Source organism: Rhinolophus hipposideros, assembly GCF_964194185.1.
Source record: "Rhinolophus hipposideros genome assembly, chromosome: 25".
Taxonomy (NCBI): Eukaryota; Metazoa; Chordata; class Mammalia; order Chiroptera; family Rhinolophidae; genus Rhinolophus; species Rhinolophus hipposideros.
Window position 1 is genome coordinate 5,558,468 of NC_138071.1, and position 27,062 is coordinate 5,585,529.

A 27,062-nucleotide genomic window follows, 5' to 3' on the forward strand; every position below is an offset into this window, starting at 1 on the left:
ACTACGTCACGGGTCAGAGTCCAGGCACGGCCTTTCTTTTGGATCCCTCACTTTCCCTTCTACTTATTCCCTCAGAAATTAAAAAAGGGTCCGAGTTCTTTGTTACTTCTGGCTTCCATATGATGAACAGCTAACCAAGTAGGCCCACCTTATCTATAGACCGAACAGGTCAGACCAAGCAGAGCAGCTCCATTCTCCACATTCCCTTGGGATGCTACGATTGTGTCACATGTGAGAGAGAGATACAATAACATACGTGTGTTGCTCAAACAAAGTTGCTCAGTCAAGTTATCTGAGCTCACGGGAAAGTAGGGTGTGGGCAGACCACTCAACATCAATATGACTTGATGGAGAAGAGCACGAAAAAACAAACAGAAATAAAACAATAATTAGTATCTCAGAGAAAACTTGGGCTTTTCAGGCAGACAGTTCTTCATGGCTAGAGGATGCCGGAGGGTATTTTAAATGCATGAACAATGACAGAAAAACTCTAGCAGAGTGAAAATTCTGGACACGGGGTAACGTGTGTGTGTGTGTGTGTGTGTGTGTGTGTGTGTAACGCATTCCATGAGCCTTGGGGGAGCTGATCATGTGTGCCCACACCCTCTGTTGTTGTTAGGCCTGCACAATCCCCGATTGCTGGGTCCTGCTTCTTCTTGCCCTGTACCCGCACGAATAAACAGCTGGCATTCAGATTTAATCTTAAAATAAAAGAGGAAAGATGAGTCATACCCTCATAGGGAAGTTCTGCCACATCCATCACTGTAATGTGATTTAGCTCATACAGTTAGTACATAGGGGAGTGATATCAGGTATCACAGAAGTCAAATTGGTTCATACTCCACATTTCCTTAGCAAAAGGAGAACAGGAAAATTATAAGCTTTTGCAGCAAAGGAAAAAGCCAGTTCTCCAGTGGCAGCAGGAATACTTTGGCTTTACGTTTTACAATGTGAAGCAAACACCTGCCCCTCAGAGAGGGGCCTGGACCTTGCATGAGTCTTGGCTCAGGCAGCAATGGTGCCTCAATTGCCGGCCTTTCAGGCGGCCCCAGGGCTCAGAGGTCCGCTTCTAACCACATTGTCTCTGCATCGTCCAGTACTCCTGCCTTCTTATGTCTGTTCTCGATTGCTTCCTAATCTTGTAGGAAGGACAGGAAAGGGATTAGAGTTTCCCTGCCCTTAAACTCTGTGGACACACACAGGCTCTGGCACAAGCGAATCTCAACCCAGGCCTCCATTCGGGATGCTGGTACAGAATCCCACCACTGCAACTGAGGGCGAAAAAGGGGCCACACACTAAGCCTGACAGGCTTAGGGGAGGCCCGCATGGTGGGCCCTACAAATTCAGACACCAAAATTAACCACATGGGATGGTCTGAACATAAAACTTCCTAAAAGCAGGTCACGGCCGGTAGTCACATCCTTGGCCTGTAGCTTCCTTGACAAAGGGCAATCTTTTAAGTGAGCCTATGTAGTGTCTTTTTGCATCTAAGATAACATACCCTCAGAATGTCAAAGTAATCACTTCTCCCTGGATCTCTCTGGGCACAACCCACCGCACCACAGCATGAGACAGACCACAGAGCACTTCACTGTTATCCTGTTGCCAAATACCATCTCTACGTGCTGTAAATGTTCATTATTCTCTAGCCTGTACTCACCAATGGAAAAGTACGGTCTCTCCGTTTTACTTTTTATCCAATCCCAGAAATTTCCCCGCTTTGCTTTCTCCCACCCCCTTAATCTACCACCAGTGGACTTCATGTGACCCTCATGTCTCCTCCTTTGATTCTAATGCATAAAATAAGTTGCAAACCTGCCCTTTTCTGAGGCATTTTCTCAGGCCATTGAGATTTTGCTTTCTGGCATTTGTTGTCAGTTTCGCTCAACTAAACTCATAAAAATTCTCTACAGGTTTCGATGTTTCTTACGTCAACACAATCATTGCGATAACAGCAACAAGCACTCAGAGATTGCTAGCTATTAGTCAGGAATGTCCTAAGAATATTACATGGTCTTACATAGTAAAGGGGAACAGGATATGTCATCCCAAAATGTGCTACTTTTACATAGGATTATTTTGATCAGAAGACATCTGAGTTCCTGAAATCCCTTATCCCTCTAAAAGCAGTGCCTCCCAAAAGAATTCAACTATCATTCCCTCCTAGGATCAAGGAGATAAGAAGTTGGCACCACACCCAGACACACACACTGTCACAAGCTATTGTATCTCCCATGGATTCACTTATCTTTCTGAAGTTGTTTGGTTTTCTGTACGTACCCTCCTTTTCTCCTACTTAGTTGTATAGACCCCCAAATTTTCTACACCCCTTTGAGTTACTCATTTCCCAGTGTTTCCATGTTATGTGCCATGCACATGCTGATATACTTGTTTTTCTCTATCTTTTGTCTGTCCAATTTACAGGGCCCCTGCCACAGATCCTAGGAAAGTAGCAGATACAAAGAATTTTCCTCCTCTGCACTATGTATTTATGAAGTTAACTTAAATCACCAAAACCTTATGAGGCAGTTGCCTTCAGCTGAGAAATCTGAGACAAGAAAATCGTAAGTGGTTTAGCTACAGCCTTTATTACAATGGCAGAGCCTGGAGGAAACAGTCAAGTTCTAGAGTGGGAATGACAGTTGTGGGGATAGGGGCAGGGTGAGTGTGGGGACAGAGCCAGGAGTGCAGTTTCTAGGCTCTTGGTCTCACATGGAAAGGTGCTGGCTCAGGTAGTAAATGGCCATCAACTGTGACTGGATGACCATCAGTTGTGGCTAGTTGGCCGTCAGCTGAGTGAGCCACTGGCCACTAATATAACTTCTGTGGCTACGCTAGCAGAAAATGGGGGCTAGCAAGAAGATGGTGGCTGAGCTAGAAAGAGCGGATTGCAGTTAGCACAGCAGATTGCAGCCAGCAAGTGAGGTTGGTTGGCAGAGAGAAGTGGACAGCGGTTTGAGGATAGTGTGACTCCTACTTTCTGTGTCTCCAACCCAGCCGCCAGCGAGACTATAGTGGTATGACTCCCCTATCTATGGCTCTATGGTTGTTCCTTTTTGGCCTCACCATGTCCTGTGTTCTTATGAGGGGAGCAGGACCAGAGACCCCGCAGGCCACCCTGCATGACAGTGAGTGAACAAAAGGGTGGAAAAAGAGTAAATGCCAAGCTTCTTGAGTTGGTGTTAAAAGAAAATTGTGGATCAATCAACCTAGATAAGATGGCATTTTGAAAAGTTTATGAAAGTTATCCTGGGGCTGTCCAGATAATTGATTGCTTATTAAACATATTAACTTTTTCTTAAAAATCGTAACAACAAAATGAATTCGAACTAAAACAGCAGCCTAGAACAATCCTGAAGTTTATAAAAAATGGATTTCTGAGAGAAGAGCTAAACTTTTCCAAAGCATAAAGCAAAATGATCACTCCCAGTATTCTCTGTAACTTGATTCTTAACAATCAGATGCCACTGGGGATGACCACAGAGAAGAGGAAGATGAACACTGTTTTATGTGTAGACTAAAGGTGTGCTTATATTATTATCTCAAACTGGGAGTGGCCTGAACACAAAGCAGGCTCTGCAAGCTCATTATTGCCCGAAGAGAGTTACAAGGCCAACTTCTTAAATATGAAAACTTCTGGAGGATGTCCCAGAACTTTTAACTAGTTTATAAACAACAAGCCAATCCAGTAAGTTGTCTTAGTCAGTTGTCAGTTATCCTGGTGCACGCTGAACAAAGGGAACCTCTTAGAGGATGCGTGCGGAAGCAGCTCTCTTCAAAGTCAGGTTCTATGGGTGCTAAAAGGAGGGTTTTTAAAGTTTTGTTTTGTGGTTGTTTATCTGAAGCAAGCATCGTTATACCTGCTTTAAATTGTTTTCAAGTTAAATCAATCGTTGCGATGCTACAGAGTAGAACTTTTGGATTCCATTTTATGTTCACCTGTGTGCTAGAAGAGATCTAAAATTATATTTTGGGGAAAACTTTAGCCCTCTGGAAGTATTTTTCTAATTCATTTCAAGTGGAGTAGATACGATGGAGGCCAGCATATAGGCACATATGATATTTGGATTCATGTCTACTTTTGGCCCCACTCTTTGTTACTCTTTCTTCTTTTATTTCAGTTGTAATATATCCTACCTGGTCATATATTATGTATCATTCATCGTTTAAGTACCTATAAATCAATTTCGAAGAAGGTAAGATATAAATTGTGAAAGAAATTAAATATATTTTAAGTACATTACTTCAAATGCATTTGTATTTCTTCAAATATAAATTCAACTATTACTGTAAATGTACACAGTGTTAAAAAAAAAAAAAAGCCCAAATGGAGTCATTTATGTTAAATCCCCAAAACAAACTGAGACTTAACTTATAATTTCAGCTCTCCCAGAAATGGAATCCTAAACCAGTCAGTCAGGAATTGCCTGTTCAGTTAGTTAGGTAATTTATAGACCCCCTCCAATCCAATCACGATTTGAGATAATAATATAAGCAGATCATTAGTCCATACAACAATGTTCATTTTTCTGTTCTTACAGGACTATGTCCACTCATCTGTAACGATCACCTTTCCAAAGGGGCAGCACTGTCTTTCCAATAAGGCTTAATCTATCTTGAAAAAGGAAAGTTCCATGCACATTTAAATGCACTGTTCCTAAATCTGAAGACATCCAACTTCTTTGCAGGAATGGCCAAGACAGAATGAGGAATCCTTTCTAGGTGGTCTCCCAACTGACAAAGGACTAAACCTCCCCCCTCTTTCATACCCTGAAGCACATCAGCCACTTTCCTGAAATAGAAAGAATAGAACTTATAGTCACAAGTTCAATCATTTCCACAAATCCAAACTTTGGACTACGTTCTTTAATTGAGACATGAAACGATTTTTCTCATTATCAAATAAAATACTTCTCTAAGTTTGTTCCCACACAAGAGAAGTCAGAGAGAAGATCCTGGGTCAAGCTGGTATATGTGAGTGATGATCCTAAAACACAGAAATGATGGACAAGGGAAAGTGAGTTGAGACAGTGGAAAAAGCCAACGTCAGGCTCATTCATGACCCAAGTTCTCACTGGCCAAAGCAGCTCAGGTCTCTGGAACATGCTGAGCAGCACACAGCTTCCCAGGACCATCTTCCTCAATATATAATTTTTACTGGCACTCTCCTGCCCATTTTGAAACCTCTAGATACATGTGTCTCTATACACAATACTGTGGTACTGCTGACATTTGGGGCCAGGTGATTTTTATCTTGTGGAGGTCTGTCCTCTGACTACCTGGCTGCTTGGCAGCATCCCTGACCTCCAGCCACTAGATGCCAGTAGCACCTTCTCCCCAAATGTCACAACCAAAAATGTCTGCAGACATTGCCACATGTGCTGTGAAAGGCAAAATTGTCCCTGGTGGAAACCACGATTAGATGTAAGGATTCAATTTTAGTTTTTAAATCTTATTCTAAATTTTATATTGCCATTTTGTAACAATTCAAGTTATCTTTGTGTTGTAGAATTTTTGTTTTGTTTTAGAATGTTTCTTGTTTTGTTTCGTTTTTTAGAAGAGGAGCTGTTCTCAGACTTATGTTCTAAGAACTCCTTGCATTAACATCATTGCAGGCTAAATTAATAGTTGCTACATTCCTGTTATACTTTGAAATAAAAAATCTGTAATATTATTTCACATTCTATTACAGTGCTTAAAAATACAAATATGTTTGTATTTGTATTTTTTTATTTCTATCTGTATATATTTGTATCTATGTATTTCTGGCTACAAGCCTGTCATCTCTGGTGATGGAGATAATGTCATGTTCATTTTTGCATCTATAGCATTTACAGCAATCCTAATATCTATGCATGTACTTTTATATTGTATTATTAAGCATTCGTGTGTTGGCTCTTTCAGTTGCCTATGCCTGCTGGCTGCCTATTTATTATGTCTTGTGACCTTTACTCAAATCACAGCCCTGTCATCTACCGGCCAATTACCCAAACTGTAGGTACAATACCCAGGAAACAATAAGCTAATACGCCATATTTCTTAAATACAAAACCTAAAATTACATTCAATAACACAAGTTAAAGAAACTTCTGAATCGCTTTCAAACATATGCAAATACATTTCCAACTACTGAAATACTTCAATTTTTAACAATTTTGCCTAATTTAGTGAAATTAATTCACAGGTATAAGGCTTTTAGTTCTAGTATATAATACTTGCAAATAAGGATTATGCAATGAATATATAATGTTCACATTAACCCCTTTTGATTTTAGGCAATGTCCTTTCCTAACTAACCTCAAGCTTTGTTGCTTTTTCCCTTAGAGACCTCTCTTTGAAGAGTGTAAGCCCCTCAACAAAACACCTACCAGGATGCCTAACCAGCTGAATAGAAGACTTCAGGACAAGCTCCTCAGCTAGCAGGATTCCTCTTCTGATTGGACCCCAAGTTGTTCCACAATTTGGATTGAAATAAGCAGTTTTTAAACAGTAGGTTATTAGCACGGTTACAGGATTGACTGAATTGACCCATGAATTCAACCAAGTAGGTTAGTAGGTGTTGGGGCTGGGGAAACGTTCCCCTCACCCGTCTAAGTTCTTCTGGTTGGTTAGATAATTCAAATAACATACCGCAGATTAACAGTATAAAAAAATCAAATGTTTTACACATATGCAGAGAATTCACATAAGCATGAAAATTCCAAAGACAGTGAGGTAACATTGGAGATATATATATATATATATATACATACACACACACACACACACACATATATGACATTTTGGACAAAGGAGTAAAGGGGGGAGCAGGGTTGTTAGATTTCAGAAGTGAGAATGGGCAATTGACAGGCAGCTGAGGAAGAGTGAACACATATGGCAGGAAAGTTCTTACAGGTCAATTTGTAAACAATGGGACACGAGATGAACTAGTAAAGGCGCTTGGAGTCTTCCTGACTAATGCCAAGCTTCCCTTCCTGAAGGTCTTTTTCTATCTGAATCTCTTTGAGAAAAGGGGAAGTACAAAATTCTTCTCGTTTTTGGGCTTTAACTGATTTCAGTTCAAAATAATCTGCATGCCAGGGTGGCACATTCTGGGGACACTTGTTCCCAATCCCCCCATAGGAAATTTGACTAAACATTTTAAAAATTGTGTAAAAGCATTTTCATTACTGATTGAATGAACCTCCTCACTAACTCACTGCCTTCTCCAATTATGACTGTATACTTTCAAGTGTCTCATTCATACATTATTCTACTGTTATGATAACAATAATACGGTTAACTAATAATGTAAATTGGGTGGGGGACAAAAGAATGGAAGGAGGGTGAGAGATAAAAGTTGGCAATTCAACTTTAATTACTAATTAACATTTGACATATCATAAATCTATTACCTATTCACATTTATGAATTATAAAGTGTATTTGCTTTAGCAGGAAGGCATAACCAAATGTCTCTGAAGTATGCTGAATGGTTCTGTCACTTATCTGTGTTGTTGAGAGCATTAACATGCTTGAAGTCAAATGCAGCAGATGTATAAACACAGATACTTCTCATTCTTCCTAATATTAGCTCCTGATACATCACTGATTTGCAAGATGAGTATTTATTTCTAATACAGAAAACTTACCAATGGCATGAGCCCATTTCTGTACTCCAGATACTTAAAATGTCTGAAGAAATTCAAGAGATGATTGATCATAGAACAATTCGGCACAGCATAAATGGAGAAACTGAGGTTTTGCTGTTTAGCACCTTGTCTAAGGTAATGGAGCTAACTGTGGGAGATAATTCCAGAACTCTCAGCTGCTGAGAAAATAACTGTTAGACCTGAGGCCACACTGTAGGCTGATGCCTGGGACTAACACACCACCAACAGTATTCCAAGGTGAGCCTCTCAGGCCCAATCCACCCACACCTCACACCCCTACGAACCTCGCTCATCTGCAAGCCCAAGTCATTCTTTTCTCACAAACTCTTAACCCACAAGCTCTGTTTATGCTACTTCCTTCCCTTCAGAAACAAACGCTTCCAGTGTCTCTTGTGACCCCAATCTGTGACCAGCCGTTCCCTTCTCCAAACATTCCCCTTACTGTCTTGCCCTGAGGAAACCTACATGGGCCCTGAGCAAACATTGAATGTCAGAGTCAGGAATTGAGCAGGTGCCTTCCTTACTCCCCATGGTTACTTCCAAATTATCTCAACCCTTCCCTCCTGCAAAACCACTGTCCTTTCAATGCTGATGTCATCTGGATAGACCACCATTTCCGACACCTTCTCACACCCCTCTGCCAACCTCCTAGTCACATGTCTTCACTCACTAGCTCTGTTCTTGGCAAGGAGGCTTCTGTTTCACCCAGTTTCCTTCATCCTTAGTGATTTCAATACCTAAGTGGTGAGCCATTGAAAAGCCCCAACTTCTCAGTTTCTTGATTTCCACACTCCATCGACATCTTCCTTTTTCCACTTCCATCACCCGTTTTATGGTCACACCCTGGAACTTTATGTCTCTTAAAACATACAAATCTTTTCAAAAATTTCAAATAGAAAAATCTTTCCTACTGCAGCTTCCTATGCATTCAGTTCATCGATGCGGGTAACTCTATCCGACCACGCAGCTCTTCAACGTGAGGGCATCTGATCCTTTCATCCCACCACTTTATCATCCATCAGTCCCCTCCTGGCTTCACTTCCCGCCTTGTTCAGCAGATTCCATTATCATCAACATAGGGCCCCTTTGTAAATACTTTCAACTCCCAGTGCCTTCTGTCCCTCAATTGAACTCATCTTACAAAACCCCAATCCATGTGTAACGTCACCTTGCTTCAGACCTGCTCGTTTACACCGAAACAGGAAAGTGTTAGTAATTACAGAAATCACATGATCAGGCAACTGATTTCACTTTTCAGTTTGTAATTTCAGGTCACAGTTTAAATCTTGCTATGGCCCAGAAATCTTGTGACATTTCTCTAATAAGTGACCGTGTCCTCTCGTCTTCTTTCCTTAAGGGAGTATCTGCAAAGTATCTGGTATGTTAAATGGAATAAAAATAACATTAAGAGCTTGGTGTGAGTCACAAACAACATGAACAGTAGAGTTGAAAGAGCTGAGAAAAGGTAGCCCTGAGACCTGGCATTTTCCGGTGTGCGGTTCACCCAGATAGATCCCCCCAGAGTGAGCGCGTGTCTTGGTGCAGTCACCAGGCCCGGGATCCGTCCTGCAGCCTTTCAGACACAGAAACTTAATCTCATCAATGTGGACACAATTAACACAGCTCACCAGAGACTGCTATGTAAGCCTTTTACTAATTCACAATCATGAGTGTAATGGCCAAGCAGTCTGGGAATGTCACCGTGGGAAACAAGGAAGCAGAGGAAGGAGTTACACTACTGGAATGGGTCATGACAACTGGCTTCCATGCGACAATAGCATATCCTTGTCAAGTGGCTTTTTGAATCGGCCTAACAGAAGATTCTCTCTTCAGGTGAAGTCATGCTCTTGCAAATTTCCTTTTTTTATACCTTTATTTCCTAACGTCCTTCTTCTAAAGTACAAATCCATTGCTTACCAATGTTAACACCCCTCTGCCTATGAGCACATACATCTCTTTAAGGTGATGCTGCTTTTCTCTGCACTGAATACATTACACTTACTGCTGTTTAACTTGCAGAGCTCTCTGGGGACACCTAGGATCACCTCCACATAGAAGCTAACATTTCATTCCTACGTGCAAAGCCATTAGCACATGGTGAAGGGCAGAGTCAACATTCCCCAAATGTCAGTCATACCTGTATGACTTTCATGAGTTTTACTATTATCTGAGGACAACTATAATGCCGTTGTTTATTTGTCTTCAGATAAACTCACTTCTTTGCCGAAATTTATTTTTAAAGGATGCTTTCTTACTACCATTAATTAATAACCCAATCTATACTTGACAGAAGTAAAAATAACCAATAAGGTAAAAATAAAAATATTCTTTAACAATGCATTTCACTATTGCACATATATTATTACTTATTACCACAGCTGCTAAAATAGAACATATTGTTTTCTATCTTCTATGAGGTCTAATATAGCCCATGCAATCCTGGCCTGTTACTGAAGACTACAGAAGTGTTACCTTGAAACATCAGCACTGCTCTGACTCATCAAACCTTGATGTGGTGTGATCGCTAGTTCAATCTTTCAAAGAAACAACAACAAAAAGACCATAGAAAATATGAGTTGTTTATATGGAATGTTCCTGAGGATATTATCTTTAAAATGAGATCAATTCTCTGGAAATAATCTAGCGGTCTTTCATGAATTCTCTGAGTTCTGACTGTGCACTTAATGGGCTATCATTTAAACCATTTATTGCTGCGTAGGTGGCGAGTTTTAAAACATTTTCTGAGGCATAAACAGCTATAGCTCTTTTGGACCTGTAACAAAAAGTTTATTTTGCACAGCTCATTCTATTCAATATGTACAGAACCCTAAGATGTAGTAAAATGTTTGAAAGTAATTATTAAGGAAAAGAGAATAAGGCATGATGGGGTTTGTTGGCAAAGGTACAACGAGTATATTTTCAGAGGCTATTGGAAAATGTATAGGGGACTGATCAGGTACAGACAAAACAGTAAAAAAAGCCTCAGAAAAGCTCCTCTGTCCTTTGAGTTACCAGTGTCCCGGGGTAATGCTTTGTCCAGAAAGTCTGTGAGCATAAGTCCGTAGGAAAAAATAAGTATCATTTTGTGAACCATGAGATTTTTAGGATGTCCACTAAGAAGATAGCAATTGTAAATGCCGTGTATCTTTAAATCCTTATTTCCAAACGTAGCTTCATGGTTATATAAAAAACCTTAAGCAAATTCAAGATGAAAACTAATAATATATAGAGAATATGATTTGACTCACTATAACTGCATCTGTGATCTACTTAGGCATCTTAATATTGAAACTTTGTTGCATTCAATTTAAATACATCTTAGGGCAGAGTGGGTATTTGGTGTCTCCTTCCTTAGCATCCATTTCCCCTTGTTTCCAACCCACAGGGCCTCATTTTCTATAGGAAACCTCACCATCCCCAGTCCAAAGCAGCCATGTGGTGAAAAAGGCTAGATCTCATCCCCAGGTCAAGTTCAGCAGAGCCCGTTACACCTGACCAGTCATTAGTTCAGGGAGGGACATGGATCCCACTTAGACCAATGAAATGCCAGAGATTCACGAAGGACTCCTAAGCATGAAGCTTCCTTTTTCTTCTGTGGGAGCTTTAGCGACTTGAGCTGACCATGTGAGAGGAATGTGAAGTCCATTAACGGCACCATGAGGCACCATGAGGACCTAGCACGAGAACAAGTCCAGCACGAGGAGGAGGACAGAGCTACAAGAATCAAAATGGAGTCGGTGTCCTGATGTCACCATGAATCTGTGAGTCAGCACTCCCCAACAGCCTAAAATCAGAACAGTCTGTGGGCAACTCAGTTCCATGAATCTATTATATACTCTGCATTTTTTTCTTTCTTAATCCACTTTGATTCAGGTTTTCCATTATTTGCAACCAGAAGCCTCCCAGCCAATATAGGGAGATAATCTGGAACATCGGAAAAGTATTGTGTTCAGGAGGCCTGGGTTCTGGATTAGCTCTTCTACTGAGTGTGAGTGTGATCTGAAGCCAGTTCTTAACCAAACCCTTCAGTCATTTTATCCACGAATAAAACAAGAGCATTAGTTCCAGAGGTTTTCTGAAACAGTCCAGACAGGCTAGCTGTCCACCAGTTCCACCCCTCTTCCCAGGCATACAGGTTGACTATAAGTACTAGTCTCCCATGCTGTTTGGCTGGGGAATTGTAACTCAGTTCTCGACAGTGGGGCATAGAACAAAGTGATAAAAACATCATGGTGTAGCTTCTTAAAATGCCTCAGAGATTCCGAAGTCCTCTCTGCTTTCTGCAGTGACTACAAGGGCACACGTTAAGGAAGACAGAGTCCTAGGTCCCTTTGTCTTCAACAGGAGGGCACCACCCATGGATACTTCTCAACCCACATGAGACTCTGGGGAATAAAAAATAAATTCTGTTTAACGACAAAGATTTGGGAGTTGTTGTTTTTATAGCATTTACGCTATACAGTAAGATTCTTTTCATTTCACAAACTAAGTATAAATTACGATAGAGGTAGTAAAACACACATAATTTCAGTTTAAATTATCAGTCACGTAATTCTGAATTGAGGCCGTTCTATCAATGCAAAAACATTTTTTTAACGTTTGTCTTTTTTTCAGGATAACTTTTAATGGAAGAAGAGAAACATGTTGGAAAGCTTTCAGGTTTTATAGTTTGTGACAATTACCGTGTTTCCCTGAAAATAAGACCTAGCCAGACCATCAGCTCTAATGTGTCTTTTGGAACAAATATTAATATAAGACCCGGTCTTATATAAGACTGGGTATAATAAAATAAAATATAATATATAACACCGGGTCTGATATAAGACTGGGAATAATATAATACCGAGTCTTACATTGATTTTTGCTCCAAAAGACACATTAGAGCTGATGGTCTGGCTAGGTCTTATTTTCGGGGAAACACGGTAGGTTGAAAACTAGAGAAAGGAGATTTTTGAATCCGGGAGACTAGGCTGACGGATAATCACAGTGAAGTGGCACAGTCCTGCGGATGGGCTTGAACCTACCCCTCAGCAAGTGAGAAGCCACAGCACAGTCTTGAGGGGAGGGTGGCAGGAGGAAAGGGAGGCTAAGCAGTGAAACGACGGGGGTATCCTGAGTCTTTTCTAGGTCAAAGTTGGGCAACCCATCCCACTGACTCAGACAAGAGGAGACATTCAATTAGTAACCGATTACTAAACCAATTGGAAATGCTGGGTTAGTCTTCTAAGTTCGATTTGTCTCTTCCAACCAGTCCCAGACATCTGCCTATCCCTCTACCTCTTGGATACAAGGAATAACCAGCTAGGGCTAAAATTGGATCTTTCCAATTTCCTTCTTTCCATCTAAGACCTCGCCTCCATTAAAACTTGAGCTGATTGTGCACAACTCCATTGCTGTGTCTGCCAACCCAAACCCATAGGAGAGTAACCTCACCTCCCTCTATTTTAGAAGTGAGGTCTTTACAGTGTAAACTCACGAGCAGCTTTGGATAAGTGATGGTCATCACTGCGTCTGGCACTCGGCTCCACCAACAAACGTTGTAAAACTGATAATAAGGTTCTCTATCGAGTAGTGTTTTCCTGATACCCAGTTACCTTGGCAACCTACAGCAGCAAGGGATACTAACCACAATGGGACCAAAAACGCTTAGCTCTAGAGAGATCCTGTTCCCAGCAGTAACTATGTGGTAACAAATACCCTGCATACTTCTCTTTCTGCTGCTTAGGGTGGTTTTATATAGATGTCTATATATGAAGATGTAAGCATGTACATATTCTCCACAAGAATGGTAACTTCAGAAAACTGTCTTACTCATTTGATACTCTTTATCAAATGACTTTCTTTTTCGGCATGTCATATTTTCATTAAAGATTTTTCAATGAGCAGGTAGAACAAATGAAATCCCACTGCAACATTTATATTTACAGAAAGGTTTTCTGTGTCAGCAGGTATGAATGTGTGTATGTGTGTGTGTTTCTTTGAAGGGGTTTACAGGGGAAGACAAATTTAAGATAAAGTTGTATCAACTGCTAGAATTTCGGATGTGTTTACTGTCATCTATTTGTAGGAGTTCATTTAAATGGAGTGGAAAGAGACTATGACGAGGATCTTTTTCTTCGCCCATTTCCATGGTCTTGTGTCTCAACTCTGGGTACAGGTGGCGAATTGCAGGCAGAAGAAAGAAAGAGTTGTTTTCACAAGGATTCTCTGAGCCTTGGGTCTACAGGCAGCCCTCCCCCAAAACCCAGTAACAAGCCCTGATACACAACAAGGACCCAACCTCATCACTTACGATGTGAATACAGTGCAGCCTTAGCTCAGGGAAGATATTGGAAATAGACTATCATTTTGGCAACCTTGACAGCTTGAAGCTCTGGAACTTTGGGGAGACGGCCCTCTGCTCCCTTTTTCTTACTCCTGCCCATGTAACTAAAGAACTGCCCTGGTTACAAGTGAATGTTTTTTGGAGCTGTACACCTTGCTGACACGAAGTGGAAAGACGCTTTTTAAATCTCTTACCAAACGGGAATTATCTTCCATGACACGTCTACCATTTTCCACTTTAAACATCCCTGAAACTTGAATGACTAGAATCTTGAATCACTCCCTGGCATGGACACTGCCCGCACACCACCCAGCCCCGCTCAGATCTCCCAGGCTTCCTGTGTTTCAGCTCCTGAAGCAAGGACCTGCTGCTCTTCTCCAGGATACTGCCACCTGTAGGGGGCTGGGGCTTTGACCTCACACAGCAGCTGGAACTGTGCCTCCTCCAACAGCGCTCCCCAAGCATTGGCAAAGCAGGGTTACCGAAGCCCAGGTGCCGTGCCTCAGTTGAGGACAAAACTGCAGGGACAAGGCACACACCAGCACCGCCCTGCAGGGGCGGCCTGGGTGAAACCCAGCCTGCAGATGCGGACGTGCTTGGTTTCCTCCCCTCCCCTCCCGCTTCCCTCGCTCCTTACTGATTTCCTTAATAAATTGCTGACATATAAATAAATCTTGGCTTTAAGGTTTGATTCTGGAGCCTACATCCTACAACACTCTTCTAAACAAAAGGTCTATAAAGAAACACCAGGAGTCGGGGAATATGATTAAGACAGTCTCACACAACGGTTTGAAGAAGGAAGACAGGAGATGCATTTTGCTGAGTATTTGACTGTCACTAGTACTGGAAATGTCAACATGAGTGACTTACTCTGTGAACTCGGCGACCTTGCAGGTTGACCAACCCACACCCAGTTCCTCCAGAAAAGACACATGGGTAGCTCAAACCTTCATCTCCACCACCGCAATCACCAAGCTGGGAGTGTGGCCCAGGCTGCAGAAGGCCACGACTAGACAGATCACTGTGGTGTCGGGAAGTGGAGCTCAGGTTTGCCCTATTTACCTGAAGAGCCCAATACGTTTAGGGGACACATAGGTTATTGGTGGCACCTACCTATGGCCAGACCACAGGCTGGTCAGTGTTTGGGGACGGGTCAGAATGGCAACCCAGACTCACCTAATGATGCTTTTCCTCTGGCTTGCTTCTGAACCAGTAACAGGCAGGGCAAAGGATATACATGAGATTACGATACAGACTAGTGGCTTCATTTCTTGCTACATCATTGAGCCTAACTGAAGTTTTAGTGCAGCAACCTGGCTATAGTCTGTCATACACAGGTATTTTTTGAGTAAACAACCCTTTTCAAACCAATTTTGGTGGTAGCGGTGATTGCCTACCCAGGGATATTTAGAGGCCCACACGGATCTGTGGGGGGGGGGCAGAGCCCCTTCTTATTCTTTGCATCATGTAAAAGACCCGTTGATATCAGATGACAAAGAGGGGCTACAGGTACCTTCAAACTCAAGGAACATATAGGTCCCTCCGAAAGGAAGAAGTATTCATGATCTCCATCTTAGCTTGGTTCTCCCCACAAGGCAGACCCTGAGGCAAGAATTCAAGTACAAGTAGTTTATTTAGGGAGAATTGTAGTTGCACAACCGCCTAGCCAACTGTCCCTTCATGTCTTTCCTTAAGAAAAGAAGAGTCTGTGAGATTGTGCCTTTTTGGGACTCTGTTCCATCCTTGTGTTTACACCTTATGTCTCTCTGTCTGGTCCCCAAAAGATGGTTTGCAGCCAAAGACAGGTAAGATATCTCACAGGAGATACAACCTAAGCCAGGCGGAACCGGGTGGGGACCCCCAATAAACTGCCTTAAACAAATATGGGAAGGGGCCTTGCTTCCCCTTCCCCCTGCTTGGGAATGTCTGTTGCCGGCTCTGAGTTTTCCCTAACAGCTGTCAGTTAGAAATATAATGAGGAGAACGAAGACCAATTATCTCTAATATCTGAGAGACCTAACACTGAGAAGATATTTACCTTAAGATATAATGGGACCTTGTACCTCGGCTGTTACCTTGTTTTGTTGTTATCCATGGTGCAAATTGTTAAGTTCAGAAAAATGGAACCAAATTCTCAAAGCCCGTCAAAATGGGCACTATAATAATACCTGAGGCTGAGATGATGAATTACCTCACTTTCTGAGTGGGAGAGTGAGTTGTACAAACTTTGTAGAGGACGATTTGGTAAACGAATATAAAAGCTTTAGCAATCTCATTGGTTGCCATTAGAGAACAGAAGGCTGCAGACTTTCTGTAAGGAGCCAGACAGTAACTATTTAAGGGCTTTGTGGGCCATATGATCTGACACCACTACTCACCTCTGCCATTGACACCCAACAGCAGCCATAAATGACACATAAATTAATAGGTGTGGCTGTGTTCCAATAAAACTTATTTACAAAAAAGTTGGACTGAGGGCTACAGTTTGCCAACCCCTGCTACAGGAGAAGTTTAATATTAACAACACAGATGCCTAATATTGAAGAAAAGGGGAATGAACGCACCAAGGTAGATAAATGTTGAATCTGCCTCTTTGAAACTGCCGACGCAGGAATCTGAAGACTCCTAAGTACCCACATCTGAATAAACTCAAATGACTTTTTGTTTACATTACGATCTTGATTTCTTCACTCTATTGGGCATTTCCCTTGGACAACAATGTTAAAATCGCAGTGTAATGAGTGGAGCTTGACTGTCTAGCTTCAGACTGGCTCTGTCACTGACGAACAAATGACTTTGGGCAAGACAAAACCCAGAGAAGACCTCAGGAGAACCACGGAACATGTTCACTGGAGGGATGGAGGCTTGGCATACAGCGAAGACTCTTGATCAAGAAGACTCGGGGTTTCAGTCAAGGTTAAACACGCACCACTCCTCGCTCTGACAGTGGGGCCTTCACCTTATGATAAGCACAGTATAAGCATGAAGTACACAGTAACTTGGGTTGAAGAAACCCACGTTTTCCTCAATTCCACAGCGGACGGAATTCTAGAGAGTTCAGAATACAGGACTTTGTGCCACACAGAAAGATGTCACGAGCCATAGTACTTAAGTTGTGTGTTGTCAAATAGACTACAAATCTCCTCGACACAGCACCGATATTTTCCCCAAAGACTTTCTTTAGTCAAAATCCAGGAAACTAATACATTGAGAGGTTGTATAGCTCTACTAATCTATTGCCATCATAACGCATTGCCACACACTTAGTGGCTTAACAACGAAACTTTATTATCTTTCAGTTCTACGGGTCAGAAGTCTGACAGGGGACTGACTAGGCTAAAATCAAGGTGCTGGCAGAATATGTTCCTTCCTGGGGGCTCTAAGGGAGAACCCACTTCCTGCTCACTTGGCTTATTGACAGCTTTCAGTTCCTTGCCTTTGTGGGACCAAGGCTCCTGTTTTCTTGCTGGCTGTTAACTAAAGGCTGTTGCCAGCTAAAGACAACCATTCCTTGGCTCATGGTCCTCTTTCACCAATTTCAAAGCCATCTCCTGCCTCCCTCTTCCACCTTTAAGGACCAAACTTCTAAACATTGTACATGTTATTTATCTGGCATATTAATTTAATGGAAACTACACAAGGTCATAAACGTATAATGTAATGTATTTATTATGAAATTATTCCATAAGTTACTATATGATGCTAATAAACATTTTCAAACATAAGCACACTCTAAGAGATGAAAAATTACATAGATTATTCATTTAAAAATGTGGCAGTTTTGGTTTATTTTTTAACTCCTTACTAATAATACCTCATTTATCACTAACACTTTGGCTTTCTTTTCAGTTCAATGTGTAACATTTGGAAATCACACAATATCTTCATTATTTTCATTTATGGAAGATACTTCCACTTTTCCCCCAGAAAATACTGGGTTAGTCACCACCTAATTCCTGATTACGTGTGGTTTCAAACAGGTCAGAGTAAGTTTCAGTATGTAAAATATTAACCATTTAGGAGTGATCTGTATGTTGTGGGAATGCTGTGATGAAAACAGATACTTCACTTTTCAGAAGACACTGAGTTATTTCAAACCCACAATTCGTCAGTTAAGAAATCACAAGCCTAACTGAAATCAGAGACATTTTTGTAAAAAAGGAAATAGCTCCCGCTGGTATTTTGTATAGAGATCCTTTTTTAACTTTTGAAGTTAGGGTACCACTGTAAAATATGAGTTACCTTTTCTAGTAACACTTATAAACACCCAGAATGGTAGCTAACGCAGCATCTAAGCACTCAGGAAACAGGCCCCGACGGGCTGAGGTCCCCTGTGCGGGGCCACCCACACGACTCCTGAGCGGAGCCAGGACTGGAACCCGCCGCGCTTCTCTGGAAGCCTCTTCCTCCATCCATCAGGCCTTTCCAGGGCGGGGCAGCAGACCTGATTTACTCACTTAACCCTGAGGGCAGGAACACGAGTGGCCTGACAAAAGGAAAGCAGTTTTCTCAGGGGGGCTCGCACACCTCTTCCTGCTGGGATTCAGTTTTTAAATAAGTGAGAACAACGCCTCCACGTTGGTGCATTTTTGGAGGCAAATGCAGAATATGCTAACATGCTCTTTACTGGTGTGTTCTCCAGAGATGTACACCACATGGGCACCATGTGCGCAACTTCGTCCTAGGCCATTCAGCTTCTAAAAGGTTCCTTCGGGCTCCAAGACTAGGGATCCCACTTCCCCGCACCTACATCTCCTACGGGCACAGCACTCATCTCTACTTCACGTGATGAAGGCACCTCATTCCGCGTTCCCTGCTTCTCCGCAACATTTTCCCTTAGTAACTTCTCCCCATCGCCGTTCACCCCGCTGGGAAGCTCGCTCTCCCATGTTCTCCCTCCTACCCCACCTTCAGGAAGGCTCTTCCTTTCTTCCGCCTCCCGCTCGCCTTCGCCTCTCTCGGCTTCCCAGCTCACCGGCCGGAAATCAGCGGAAACGCACTGCGCACGCGCACTAAACTGTCACCGCTTGGCCTCACGGGTACGGTTGGTCAGCAGGTTACTTCCGGTAGGACTCGCGAGGCTGCGGTGCCCTAAATCTCGCGATACTTGCTGCAGCCCGTCGGCCCGGACCGCTGTGGGTTCGTCTCCGCTACTCGCCTGAGGTGCGGTGTTTCCCGCAGTGGCCGCCCTCGCGCCATGACGTCGGCTCTGGAGAATTACATCAACCGTATCCTTTGGTGGCCGCTGCTGGCGCCAGCCGGAGCGTGGCGAGGCGCAGGTCCGCACTGCCGAGGCCGGCGCTGCAGAGACCCGGGTCGGGATCGCCGGGCGGTTGGGACTCGCGGCCACTGCCTGGCCCTGGTGCGGGGGTTACGGAGCCGGACCGAGGGGTCCCGCGCCCGGGGCTGGGACCCGCCGCGGCTCCTACGGGCCCGAGGCGCCTTTTAATTTTAACGTTTGAAAAATGGGGTTATTCTGAACTTTCCCCCGTCTCCGTAGAAACCCGCGACTGGTTCATCATTACTGCTTCCCTGGGGCCTGGGCGGTCAAGTTTGGGACCCAAAGGAACAGTCGTCCTAGCGGCGACGATGCTCTTGTAAATCTGTGTACGTGTTTTGTTCTTAGGCTTTGCTCGTTGTTCGAGGATAGCAGGAAGGAAGGATGGTCAGGTTGAAATTCTGTCCCTTTGCCATTTTAGTTTTACCTTTGTGGATGGAATGAAAATAATGCTGTTGCAATGGAGCGTCCCAAGGGGCAAATAAATAAAAAGCCTCTGTGAAGTCTTAGAAGTCCTCTCTCCTGGGTTCCATTTTAAAGTCTCGGGACGGAAACACTGCATTGTGCTCACATACAAATTTGGGACAAAAGTGAAACACTAAGACTTTTAATGATGCAAAGTGCGGTGCTACCTGACGACCCTGGTTATAGCTTTCTTTTGAATTCCAGACGCCAAGCCCTGGAAGACAGTGTCTTAACGCCCTTGAACTCCTTCAACATTAATTCAGCACTAATCCGTTTTCGTGTTAGAGATAAAGAAACAGGTCTAAGAAAGCGGGGGATGTCTTACTCCAAGTTAGAGCTGCAATGTTCCCCAGTGAAAAAGTACCGGATGTCCCTGCTGTTTCGAGACAGGCTGCATTGGTCATATGCAGAGAAGAATTTTCCTTTTCTGGTTTTTTCTTTTTTGTGTAATTATCACAAGGAATTGAAGAAGTTAGACACTAAGTTTTTATATTGTGAATGTACTGGCTGTGTTGAATAGTTGTATCTTCATTCTGTCACCTTTTCCCTAGTAATTCAAATCACTTCCTTACCAGGTTCTAAGTTTTCAGTTTGCATTCCCTGAGAAATGCTTTCCTTGAATCAGTTGTCAGGAACTGTTGCTGTTATTACTTCTGACGGGAGAATGATTGTGGTAAGTATTTGCATGTTCATTCTCTGCTTTCTGGGAGGCTTATCGGTGGTCAATTTTTATGCAAAACTCGAATCTCTGATGCCTAGGCACCACAGTCTACCTGCATTGCAGTTTTCAGATTCAACTCTATCTCTTTGATAAGTAGCTGCCGATCCCTGAGTGAAAGTTACATGCAAGGCTTCTAGGAGCTGGGATGAGTAAGAGGGATAGATGCTGCCCTCAGAGAGTGGCTAGTCTAGTCTGAAGAGACCTGCCTGTATTTTATATTTATCTTCCTCTTCCAGTTTTTAATTTCCTTCCCCATTTAGTGCTCTGATATTTACTACATGAATCATAATTCTTTTGAAATTTTGTATATGCCTCTTAGAAACTTTTTTGGTGACTGAGATATTACATATATAGAATAATGAACAATTAAGGCTTGTATGGTATGAATAGTCTTTGACTATTCTTAGGTTGTATGACCTCTGTCTTTTGTAGGACAAATTATGTTGATTGACCCTAAATTTATTTCATCTCATTTGTTCTTTCATCGCAGTATCCTCTTTTAATTCCAGAAAAATCTTGGATTCTCTTGACCTGTTAATTGATCTGAGGAATTTATCCTATGATTTTTGGCTACTTAATTATGTCTTCATTCATAATTCACATGGCTGTTTGCTTTCAAAAAAGTCTTAAGGTTGCTAAGCTTTCTCTATTTTCTGACTGTATCGAATTCATATAATCTTTCATTTTCCCATTCTTCACTTCTGTTTTTGTTTTCTGTTTAATCCTTGTGATCTTAGGGGTCATTAAGTGACTATTACCAGTCAAAGTGTTAGACTTTGCCATTGATCAAGTTATATTATGTGCGTGGCATGACATGTATTGTGTCACTTAATCTTCCATACAACTCTCAGGAAGATTTTACCCGTGTTCTTGTAGTCGCACAACAGCCTAGCCAACTGTCCCTCCGTGTCTTTCCTTAAGGAAGGAAGAGTCTGTGAGATTGAGCCTTTCTGGGACTCTGTCCCATCCTTGTGTTTACACCTTATGTCTCTCTGTCTGGTCCCCAAAAGATGGTTTGCAGCCAAAGACGGGTAAGACATCTCACGGGAGATACAACCTAAGCCAGGCAGAACCGAGTGGGGATCCCTAATGAGCTGCCTTAGAAAAATATGGGAAGGGGCCTTGCCTCCCCTCCCCTGCCTGGGAAAGTCTGCCGGGCTCTGGCTTTTCCCTTGCACCTGTTTGTAAGAGAAATAATGAGGACAGCAAAGATCAGTTCTCTCCACTTATCTCTATGGAGCTGTTACAGTATGAAAGACTTGACCTTGAGAAGGTACATACCTTAGGTAAGACATCATGGGACCTTGTGCTTCAGCTGTTTGAAGAGTAAAATAATTGGTTTGGGATGTTTCTATAACGTGATAAGTGAGTCTCACAGACCATGCCAAAAACACTGCTACTCCCTTGCATACTTATCAATAAAAGCTTCCAGTCGGCTTTATTCTGAGCTCTAGTCCTCTGAGACTGAGAGACCCCTGGCCTTCGGAGAGATTTAACTGCAGTAAGTCTCTTGTTTGTTTCTTTCTTAAAAACTTAACCCAAACCGCCCCTTCTCGCACCCTCACTGCCCTTGTTGCGGGACACGACGTGTTCTAGGTTAGGAATCAAGCTCAGGAAAAGTGAGTCGGTTCCTGAAGTCCCATGTGGCAGAACCAAACTGGGACTTAACTTGAATTTGACACCAAAGCTAAGGCCAGTTGCCTTGCTTCCTTTTTAAGAGAACAATCATGTTTTCTTTTAAGCATCTTACATTATATTTTGTGCAGTAATGACAGTTTGAAATATATTAATCTTATATTAACACTTGGAGAAAGCATATTGCTGTTAACAAATATTTGCAAACAGTGGATTTTGTGAAAACCTCACGTTTAAGTTTTTCTGTTTTTGTTAGCACGATAGATAATAAATTGGAAAATTATTTTGATGTTACAGAAGGAAAGCTCTTTTAAAAGCATTTTGAGTCAGTAGTTCTGTATTTCTTTGATACATGGTTCACTTGATAGAATAATTATTTGTAAAATGAAGCCAAGAGCCTATGTATGGGTCTGATAATTGTTTGCTAACTAGTTTAGTGTAGTAAATACTCCATATTTTGTTTCTCTTCCAAATTCTAAGTTATCATTTTCTCTTTATTTCATTCAGATTTTATATATGTGGATTTTCAAAACATGAAACAGTTTAATAGTGAGCTTGAGGGATTTAACCAACCAAAACCAATATAAGTTGATTTTTTTCAGAAACTTGAATAGCATTTGAGTTACTGTGTTGTGCTAAGCCCATGTCATCCTTTATTCAAAATCGGGATTCCTCCATCAAACTTTATCTAAATTTTTACTTCAAGTTCTGGTTCTAATGATGAGTCATGTTTGTATCTACCTTACTGCATTATTGAGTGGATTAAATAAGTAAATACATGTGAGGCCCATGGAACACTTTCCGGCAAACAGAAAGTACTCCTTAAGTGTTAGCTGTTAATACCAGTTGAAGTTTGTATGTACAGAGGGTGCCCAACAAATGTATACACATTTTAAGAAAGGAAAAAAACTGTTAAAATTGTAATGCTCGATATATACGGATAAGAATAGATGAATACAAGTCATGTGTATATATTTTTTTGGCACCCTTGGTATTTATGGGACTGATTTGAATCTCTGAAAAATGGTAACTATATTTGCTTGTTCATAGAAGTTAGTATATTATAGGAGTTGAGTGGTCTGGCTTTGAACATGTTCTTCGTAGCTCAGACCCTAGCTCTGCTACTCTCTACCTAGGAAACCTTAAGAGATGACTTAACCTCTCTATGCCTCAATTTTTCTTCTCTGAAGTGGGAATGATTACATCTACCTCAAAGGGTCGAGGTTAGTTGAGATAATGCATGTGGTGTGTTTAGCACAGGGCCGAGTCCTAGTATGTAATATGAAGTGACACTGTCATTGCTGTAGTTGGTATATAGGTTCCGTGTGTGTGTGTGTGTGTGTGTGTGTGTGTGTAGTTTCTCCTTAAATTCCCTTGTTTTAGTTTGTGTCTTTAGAATGTTAGCTCTTGGACTGGACTACATGGGCTTTTATGCTACTTTTTTGGAAATACACTGGTACGTAGGTATCCTTTGTAACTCTCAACAACTCTGCACTAGTCAGATGTGTGATGTAATTTTTTACCCCTAAAAAACCAAGAGATGAGTTTTGTGCCCATGAATACTGTTAGTTCTAAAGAGGTATTCTCTTTTACAGTGGACTTATATTTAAAAATAAGTACTTCTGTTAGAGTACCCAGCAACTAAAATTGTTGTGTGGTTGCATTTACACATTCACGTAAACCCGAATATTTGTCTTTTTCTCTTGATTTTTTCTCCCCACAGGGAACACTGAAAGGTTTTGACCAGACCATTAATTTGATTTTGGATGAAAGCCATGAACGCGTGTTCAGCTCTTCACAGGGAGTAGAACAAGTGGTACTAGGGTTATACATCGTAAGAGGTGACAATGTGTAAGTAAAATATGTCTTTTTTAGGTGCTGTAGGTGTACTGCCTTGCTAGATGGAGAAGAGGTCTTTCTTCATCTACTGAGATGTGCCCATATTTCTAATAGTGAAGTGGCCTGGGTAGGGTTCAGAAAGGGCCCTGCCTTACACGAAATACTTCATTAGAGAAGCCTTTTAGAATGTTCTTCCAAAATACCCCCAATTTCAGAGGACTGTAAATATACTCTGGCATTTGAAGATTCTTTGAAATCTCTTGTATGAACAATTTTAAACGATTCATGCTGCATAATATAGCTGAATTTATAAACAAGTACTTATCCATTATTTTTTTCTTTTAATTTTTTTAGTATAATTGGCACAGTTAACGTGTCCCATGTTTATGCTGTGGCCTCAGTTAACTTGTGGCACACTGATACGGCAGTTTGAGAAATATTATATATTTTAGTGGTAGCAATTTAAGAAATGTCTACAACAGTGTAGAGTGAAGCTTTTTAATAGAGCTTTTGGGGGAACACGCTATATCTGCATTATCGGCTCTGGTAGGTACGAGCTGTGCATAGCCACTGAGTACTTGGAAAGTGGCTGGTGTGACTGAAGAACCGAATTTTAAATTTTATTAATTGTAACTAATTTTAATAGTCACATGTGGCTAGTAGCTACTGTATTCGAGAGTGCAGTTAAAGTGGCTAGAAGACTGTTGAATCAATTTTCTAGTGAGTACTGTATAGAATTAAAACATGGCTGGAAGGCAGCAAAAGACACACTAACATCTCATATTTTGGGGCACAGATAGGATATAGAAGATATCTATAAGAATACTATTCATTTGAATTGTTTATATTAAGAAATCATCTTTAGATGGATAAATTATTTCATCTTTAATCAAAATGAGGGGTTTATAAAATATTCTCTAGAGATGACTTTTAGGTGTGAAGTTATAAAGTGAGCTGTAAAGAACAAAGGAAGGCCGAGCAGGTGGAGCGCAGGTCCCCTGACCAAAGCAACACTAATTGTTTATATTGGGGCTCTGCATAATAACTGAGGTTAAGAAGATTACTCCCACTTTAATTTAAACAAACAAAAAACCCCACATATTTTTTAACTTCAATTTTTAAAAATTTAAAACTTTGCTATAGACTCAGTAGTTTGCTGAAGCCAGCTTACGAAAACAGATTGCTGTATCTTCAAGAATTTTGCAAGCTGGTTGATTGATATCTTGTTGGTAGCTTGAAATCGGCCATAGTAGGAGAATTTGCACTATGGATGTTAGTAAACACTGCAAACCAGCCCCCTATTTTTCTTTGGAGAGCTTATTTTAAAACATTTACTGGAGCATTTTCTCCATCCGTTGAGATTTTGCTTCCCAGCAATTGTCAGCTTGACTCAAATAAACTTACAAGCTTTTAAAAAACAAAACAAAACAAAACATTTATCAGCACTTCACTATCTTCCGTAAGCATTTCAAATGATGCTAAATTTTAAGGGTGCCGTTAAGATCTTCAGTTTGTTTATATTGAGAAAATTTATTATGTTCCCCCAGAGTTTGGTACTTTCCATAATTAGAGAACTGAAGGCTGTATACAGTTTAAAGCAAAATTGGGCAAATTCAGTATCAAAAGTATTCATGTATAGAATTTCCTGTCGTTAAAACCAGACAAATTTAAACAACGGAATATTTGTGGAATGTTTCATTCATGTCCCATGGTCTGGATGTAACAGTGACTATATTTGGGTAGAGAGACATGGCCTTGGTCACTTAGTATGATATTAATGAAATTAGGTTTGTTTTAAATCAAGGAAAATTTTACTGGCTTTAACTCTAGCCAATCGCATGAAAAAACCATTTGTTAGATACTTCAGTACCAATTGCTGTTATTATCTTTGTATATAAAAAACTACATTTGGTCTTGAATTTTAATTGAGTACCCTGAAAAATCATGAAAGGGAAATAGGAATTACATACCATTGATGGATTTAGTTCATTGAAGTTACTTAAATAACACTTTTATTTTCTTATTTAGTAGTGATTTTGTGATTTCCCTCCAGTCTCTCACAACTCCCCTAATTCAATCCCTGGAGTTAAAATCATAGGGTTGGAAGTTTTGGGTTTTTTTTTCTTTCCCATATCTATCCCATTTGTGTCTTTTTCCTTTACAGACTCATGATCCAATCACACTATATGAAATCTGTCCTTTTTTTAAAAAAAATGTTTATTTTTTCCAGGACCCATCAGTTCCAAGTCAAGTAGTTGTTTCAATCTAGTTGTGGAGAGCACAGCTCATAGTGGCCCGTGTAGGGATTGAACTAGCAACCCTGTTGTTAAGAGCACCACACTCTAACCAACTGCGCTAACCGGCCACCCCTGAAATCTGTGCTTTAATATTGGTTCTTGTAATAATGTTTCCTTCAAATTATTTTGTCTTGAGTTTTGTGACTTAAATGTGCAATTCACTACTTCCTGAAGAGTTTGTTTTCACCTTAAGTCGTTCTGTTGACTTTATCTTCAGTTTTGTCAGAAATTAGATTGTTTTAACTCATTATTTTTTTCTTTTCCCTAATAATTGCAGTGCAGTCATTGGGGAAATTGATGAAGAAACAGATTCTGCACTTGATTTGGGGAACATTCGAGCAGAACCTCTAAACTCAGTAGCACACTGAGGAAGAATTACATACATTGAACACCTGTAAATCTTTGTACAGAAACTGATTATTCTGAGGATGATGTGTGGAATTTTTATGAATGTGTAATTGTGCAATTTTGACTCTATTGATTCATTGTAATATGTAAATTAAAACATTTTTACATTTTCTTGAATAAACATTTTTTTGTCTACATAGATTTGGTACCTTTGTTTTATTTTTCTATTAAATAGTGTAAAAATCTAATTATTTTGAGAAGTTTTAGAAAATAATTTCTGATATTTTTGGAATATGTATAGAAAGCTACTCAAAAAGAAATTTGTGTGCTATGTAAGTCAAGCATACAAATACCATCCATAGTGCAGGATCCATGTGTTTTTTCCTTGATTTTAAGAGCGTCACAGGAAGGTAAGCCTTGTCTTTTACAGTTCTTTGAGCCTTGCCTTTTTCCCACACTGCCCTGGGGGTTGCTCCCTACACCTCAGAAGTGTGGGTAAAAA

At 41.0% G+C, this 27,062-nt stretch overlaps 2 protein-coding genes across 3 annotated transcripts in view; one reads left to right on the forward strand and one right to left on the reverse strand.

The window, feature by feature from the left end:
- The window catches only part of LOC308493075 (serine/threonine-protein kinase MARK2-like), a 33,095-nt gene extending 14,099 nt beyond the window's left edge, over positions 1-18,996 (reverse strand). Inside the window, exon 1 of one of the 2 annotated variants that reach the window (XM_081038757.1) lies at positions 18,886-18,996. The gene's annotated coding sequence lies outside the window, so the exon portion shown is untranslated. The remainder of the gene's footprint in view (positions 1-18,885) is intronic. The other variant, XM_081038758.1, reaches the window with a different exon arrangement.
- A 40-nt stretch (positions 18,997-19,036) lies between these two features.
- Positions 19,037-26,757, forward strand: LSM8 (LSM8 homolog, U6 small nuclear RNA associated). Its single transcript, XM_081038449.1, has 4 exons — positions 19,037-19,205; positions 20,353-20,393; positions 23,800-23,927; positions 26,490-26,757. The coding sequence occupies exons 1-4, from the start codon at positions 19,175-19,177 to the stop codon at positions 26,578-26,580; spliced, it is 291 nt and encodes a 96-aa protein (XP_080894575.1). The 5' UTR covers positions 19,037-19,174; the 3' UTR covers positions 26,581-26,757.
- Positions 26,758-27,062: the final 305 nt, after the last annotated feature.